General features: G+C 39.5%; 1 protein-coding gene across 1 annotated transcript in view; it reads left to right on the top strand.

Moving 5' to 3' along the window:
* The first annotated feature begins 606 nt into the window (after positions 1-606).
* LOC150091237 (uncharacterized) overlaps positions 607-6,000 on the top strand; it is a 128,655-nt gene continuing 123,261 nt past the window's right edge. Inside the window, exon 1 of the mRNA XM_090374838.1 lies at positions 607-1,026. Coding sequence (XP_090230964.1) covers positions 1,016-1,026 — 11 coding nt within the window. The 5' untranslated portion in view covers positions 607-1,015. The remainder of the gene's footprint in view (positions 1,027-6,000) is intronic.

The raw sequence follows: 6,000 nt of genomic DNA, 5'->3' as shown, positions 1-6,000 counted from the left end.
GAACTGGCTTAAAAAAAGTCAGAAAATAAATACCTTTTACCAAGTGTATAATTTTTCTTGGAGTTTTCTCCAATACATTTATAGGTCCCAGTAATGCCGGGTATATATATAAAGAAACAGCGAAATAGAATATAAGAAAGAAATCATGTAATGCAGAAAGAAATTGAGAATGATGAAATGAAGAGAATTAAGTGGGCCTTTGGATAGAAAACCCTCCAAAGTACTAAAACAATGTTAAATAGACTTAGGACGTAACAATCAGTCTTCTTGATTCGTCAAGTTCTGTGAAACAGCTTCTCTTCCACGTTGCTCATTGCCAGTGATCGGACAAAACATTCTGGAGAAGAAAGTTTATCAACAGATAAAGGAGAAAAGGGGAGAGCAAACATTTGCATTCTATCTTTTTTCCCCAAGTTTATTCGATGGATCAGTAAGAAGAGCCAGCGGCCAAGTGAACGTACCAAAAGTATGTCGCACTCAAGAAGCCAGGCAAACAGGCCTGGCCAAGTAGAAACAGGGACAAAACGGGAAGGACAGATAGAAATAATCACGTGACACCAACGTCAGAACTGGAACCGCAACATCAGCGGTCTAAGCACGTCAACAAACGCTGCACCGATATTCTTCCACTAATTCACTAAAAGCCTGCTTAGAACAAGTGAGACACTGACGATCCCACTGTTTTCGTTGCTGTGTCCAAATGACTGTCTAGAGAAGCCTTATCATGAGCGAGTCATAGTCGCCTTACCAATTCGCCAGCACAGGAAACCGATTCTTTCCGTCACTTGCTGCACACTAATCGACTTTAAGAAATAAAGAGAATTTTCCAGCCCCTAGTGCCTTTCAGTCGTGTGTAACGGGGTTTCTCCGCAGTGAACAGGCATTCGTGTCTAGCTTGGAGTGAACATAAAAAGCTGTGTTTGGAATTGAGTGAGCGGGAATACAAGGATTTTTGATATCACCTTTAATAAATTTTTGGGCAACATCTCTCAAGGAAAAGTAAATTCTTTTCACCATGAATTTCGGGTGAGTGTAGTAACTTTTATATTTGATTTTGGCTCATATTTTACTTGTAAGAGAACGCATATGTTAAACCCAAACTGATATTAGACCAAAGGAGATTGAAGTTTGACAAACAAATGTTTGTCAAACCAACTCTCTAAGTGTCCTTAATCTGCTATTTCAAATTTTTATTTATGTACGCAGTTACTTTTAAATTTATAATGCTCTAACATCAATCTATTAGGAAAATAGATTGAATATTCGCAAAACTACACAGAAACTATGTTCTGTATAGTTTTGCGAATTACTTTTTCTTGTCCATTTTCTACTTAAGGACAAGCCGTACAAAAGGAATTTGCGCTGGATGCGACGCACCTGGAGCCAGGCACTGAAGTGTCCCTCCCAGAGCGTTTCTTAAATGACATAACGCAGCAATAACAAAAGAAAGGGCGGCCAAAACCAACCATGCACCCGGGCCCTCGGACACTAGCGCACGCTCCTGCTTAGGGGAACTAAATAACAATAACTGTCCGTTTATTTATTAAATTGTAATGAAAGTAACTCGGTCTAAAGTAGACAGAAATGCAGGATTCAGTAAAGAACCATTTCTTATGATTATTATGACACACATTATATTTGCTTTTAAGATCTTTAAGTCAAATCTTAGGACGATGTTTATACTGTAAGAGGGAAATTCAAAAGTTCATTCGGACAATCCTGAAATTTTGTGTAGGAACTTTCATTCAATAGACACATCTTTGTATAATGGTATCACTGTTCTAAACGTCACCACCAAATACGGAGGATGCGGAAAGGTCAGGGAATGACCACCGCATATCGCGGAGCAATATGGCCTTAGTTGCTAATGCACATAAAAAAAAAAAAAAAAAAAAAAAACTGTTCTAAAAATAGTTTTTTTTTTTTTTTGCCCTAGGATTATTTTGTAAGCTTTGTCTGTTGAATACACAAGCATGTCAAAATTTGAGAAATTCGAACTTGCTGCTGATATGAATTATCTGTTTGGTGTAAGACTGAAGAGGAAGTCTGCAATGCAGATCCATGCATTATTATTATTTATTTATTTATTCAGTTTGAGACAAATGGTAGAGTACGTAGTTCCCTCCAGCAGGGTATTTGCGTATTACTTTGCAGGCCTTCTGTCAAGTGGAATGCAAATCTTACCTCCGAAGCGTAGTGTGAATATGAGTGCCGTTAAGGTACTCACAGGCCAGTAACCTAGCAACATCTTTCAATCCAGAAACAATGACGATAATGGAACAAGATTAATGAAGGATGTTACACATGTTGCAGTCTGTTGGCATATCTACAGATATGCCAACAGTAAATCAAGGGCACATATGTATATCGATATTACATTAAGCTGAGAAAGATTCCGCTCGGTAGGTCCGCAAATGTCAACGAATGACCAAAAAGTCTTTTGACGAGATTTACGCGGAATCCTAGGGACCTTTTCTTCCAATTCATAACTGTGGATGAGACATAGGATGCACTTTTTTGATCCCGAGTCCAAGCGTGACCTAAAAACACACATATTCGCTACCCATGAAATTATGTGCTTTCGGGTTAGCAGGCAAGGTGATGGCCTCCATTTTTTGGGGTGTTCTGGGAGTGAGTCTCGTTGATTACCTTAGGCATGAAGGCACTCACAGGCCAGTATTATGTACAATTAATAACGAAACTGAGTGAAGTCATCAGATGAAGCGGAAAGGATGTTACTCTGCTGCGTCTTTTTCCATAAGGACACAAGTCAGATGTCGCAATGTAGGCCGAGAAAGAATCCTGTCTTCGAAAATTCGCCGTGTTGTCTATGCTGTTAGTGACTTCCTCTTCAAAATTTGAGGAACAGTTTCCATGAAAAAGATCTTACTTGGACGGTGTGTTTTTAGTGACTAGAATTGCAGAGGATAGCGACTTTTTTTCTTTTTTTTTTGTGCAGTAGAAAGGACTTCAGCATCGTTGGGAAAAGTGCACTGCTGTTGTTGTTGGTTTGGTTTTGGAGCACCAGCAACTAAGCCCATGTTGCTCCGTGTACATGGTTTTATCTACAAGTTTGAGTTTTCGGCCGCAGAATCTACGCAATATACAGACGCCTCATATTCTTTGTTGCTTTGGTTCCCCCCCCCTCCCACACCTTGTATAATATGCACGTATCCTTACACCTACTAGAATAGTTATGATCGTTTTCCTTCCACACCGTGTGGAATATTATCCGTAAACTGCGTGTGTTGTGAGGTCGATTTTCTGTATGCCGAAACAAAAACTCGATTTTCCGGGTTAAAAAAAAAAAAAAAACATACTGCTCTAGCCTGAGACCGACTAACTCAGCCACGTTGTGAAAAAGATCATAAACATTCCTTCCGTCATCGACAGGATTCGAACTCAGGTCTTTTCCACCGGGTGCGGAGAGGACGGCGATCCTACCAACTGTACTACCCACGAGGGTAAAATGCGCTGCAATTCAGGGCAATTATGTTGAACATCTTTTCATAATACAGTCACACATACTTTTGGAACCACCGTCATATTATTGTGTTTTATCACGCTGATAACATAACTGTACATTTGTGCACAAGGCAATTAAGTCCATGAGACGACAGTGTATTTATGCCTGTAAAGTGCATACATTCTATGGTAGTTTTGCCAATTTTGCTGGATGATAAAATCCAAGTTTCTGAGGAGAAAAAAAAAAGCCCGCAGCAGCCTTTGCCCAAGACTCACTAACTCGTCCACCGTGTGGTAAATAAGTCCATTAATTTCTCCGGTCTATATGGGACCCGAACTCAGACCTTTTCCACACGGTGTGGAAGGAAAACGATTAATAACTATTCTAGTAGGTGTAAGGATACGTGCATATTATACAAGGTGTGGGAGGGGGGGGGAACCAAAGCAACAAAGAATATGAGGCGTCTGTATATTGCGTAGATTCTGCGGCCGAAAACTCAAATTTGTAGATAAAACCATGCAACCCTCCTCTGAGAGTCACTCTGAACACAAAACAAGATTCCGGAACAACATAACTAAAGTTATTCCACTGACTTTGCAGATAATGTCGTATTCTACCGCTCACTGTGGTTACCATGATACTTTTCAGGTTGGTCATTACATGATGATGTCAGTATATAATTTGATTAGCCTTTAATTTTACGGGATGGAAAACTTTTAAGGAACATGCTGAATTTGCAAAATATATACGTGATAAAATTTCACAAACCAACTGTATCACTGCAGGTAATGAAACCCTATAAATATATTACCCTATTCTGTTCTTTCTACAATTCAGTCGGCCACTGTGAACCAACGTCGGGAAAATTAGCCAATTAGTTCTCATTATTACTATTACTTATGTGCGTTTATTATTTAGGTATTTATTACTGCCAGGATGGTGTTCGTATAAGTACAGTATTCCTTAACAAGACCCCCCCCCCTTTCTGGGGTTTGCAACAAGATCCCCCCCCCCTGCCTGTTCTGGGGTTTGCAACTTACAGCATTGGTTCCAGAAGGCAGTACCAGAGGCAGTGACGCGTTATGTGGGGCCCAAGGCAAAATGGAATTTGGTGCCCGGTGCCCCCATCTAAAGAAAAAAACTAATAAAGAACATTTTTATTTCATTTTATTGTGACAACAAAACAAACAAATTATATAACATAAGAACGAAATATAAAATTTCATAAAAATCAGTAAAACCATTTTTGGAAAAAAAAAAAAACACAGTAATTTTCAAATTAATCTTCAAATAAAGTTCATTGACCTTGGAAGGTAGAAAGTTCAGTTTCCGCTAAAAATCACTCTCAAAAACATTAGTTAAAAACAGTTTAACTAATATTTTTTGAAACAGTGATTTTGGGGGCCCCCTCTGATCGGGGTCCTAGGCAGATATCTTTTTCGCCTATAGGTGCCACTGACCAGAGACTATTTATTCATCAAAGCAAAATTGCTACCGTTCACTGGAAAGAGGAAGACGTATTCCCGTCTGTTTAACTTTGCACTTTTCCTACCTGATTAAAAGCAAAGCTATCTGAATGCATTTTAAAACCCCACTCACCCTGTGGGTACCTACTTCGAAATGTAGTTGATACGTACTGGGAAATAAAAATCGACTACTTATTAGTTAGCATGTATTAAAACAATTTTATTGGTATATAATTAATATTTATTTCAATAATACTTTGACAATGCTCGAACTCCATTCTTCTGAACTACAGTAACTCTTATCCTGCAAATATAGTAGAAAACTGGTGGTAGTGTGCTCAACTCCTTTAAAGCATTTGTGAGCTCTACTAATGGAGAAGGCTATGTTGGCTTACCCTAATTCTGCGTTCCAGTTCATCCCAAAGTTGTCCAACTGGTTGGGTTCGAATCTCTCTCTGCTGGCCACTGCAGTGTTCCGATATTACTCTATTTGTACCGCATGTCTACAATCCTCGCTTTGTGACACGAAGCACGGTGGTACTGAGAGGTGTAAGGGCCTGTTCCAAAGCAGCACAATGTAGGCCATGCAGAAATGTCCAGAACATCAATATAGGACGCAGTATTAATTTTTCCATGTATTGCTATCAGCGGACCTAGTCCATACCATGAGAAACGCTCACCGACCATGAAAACACACTCTGATAGTGAGCGTTATTCAGGCATCCTCCATAAAATTTCACAAACCAAGTGTATCACTGCAAGTAATGAAACCCTATAAATATATTACCATATTCTGTTCTTTCTACACGACACGCTCTCCCTTTCTGATGGAAATGTTTCCGGATGGAAACATTTCCATCAGAAAGGGAGAGCGTGTCGCGTGACTTATCCCTTCACAGGAGATATATATATATATATATATATATACTGATTACCCAAATCCGTGTGCTTTACACCATACATGACATGTAGCTCCCTACATATCGTGGAAACACAGGTTTGCCAGAGGTTCCCTTGTCCAAACTCAGATTCTCTGAGTGGGGAAAGGAGGTCTGATGGAGAAAGGCA

This window comes from Mastigoproctus giganteus, chromosome 1, assembly GCF_048544385.1.
Source record: "Mastigoproctus giganteus isolate SK-2022 chromosome 1, ASM4854438v1, whole genome shotgun sequence".
In the NCBI taxonomy this organism is placed as follows: domain Eukaryota; kingdom Metazoa; phylum Arthropoda; class Arachnida; order Uropygi; family Thelyphonidae; genus Mastigoproctus; species Mastigoproctus giganteus.
The sequence above is the reverse complement of the archived record's forward strand: the minus strand, read 5'-3'. Positions and strand labels throughout refer to the sequence as shown.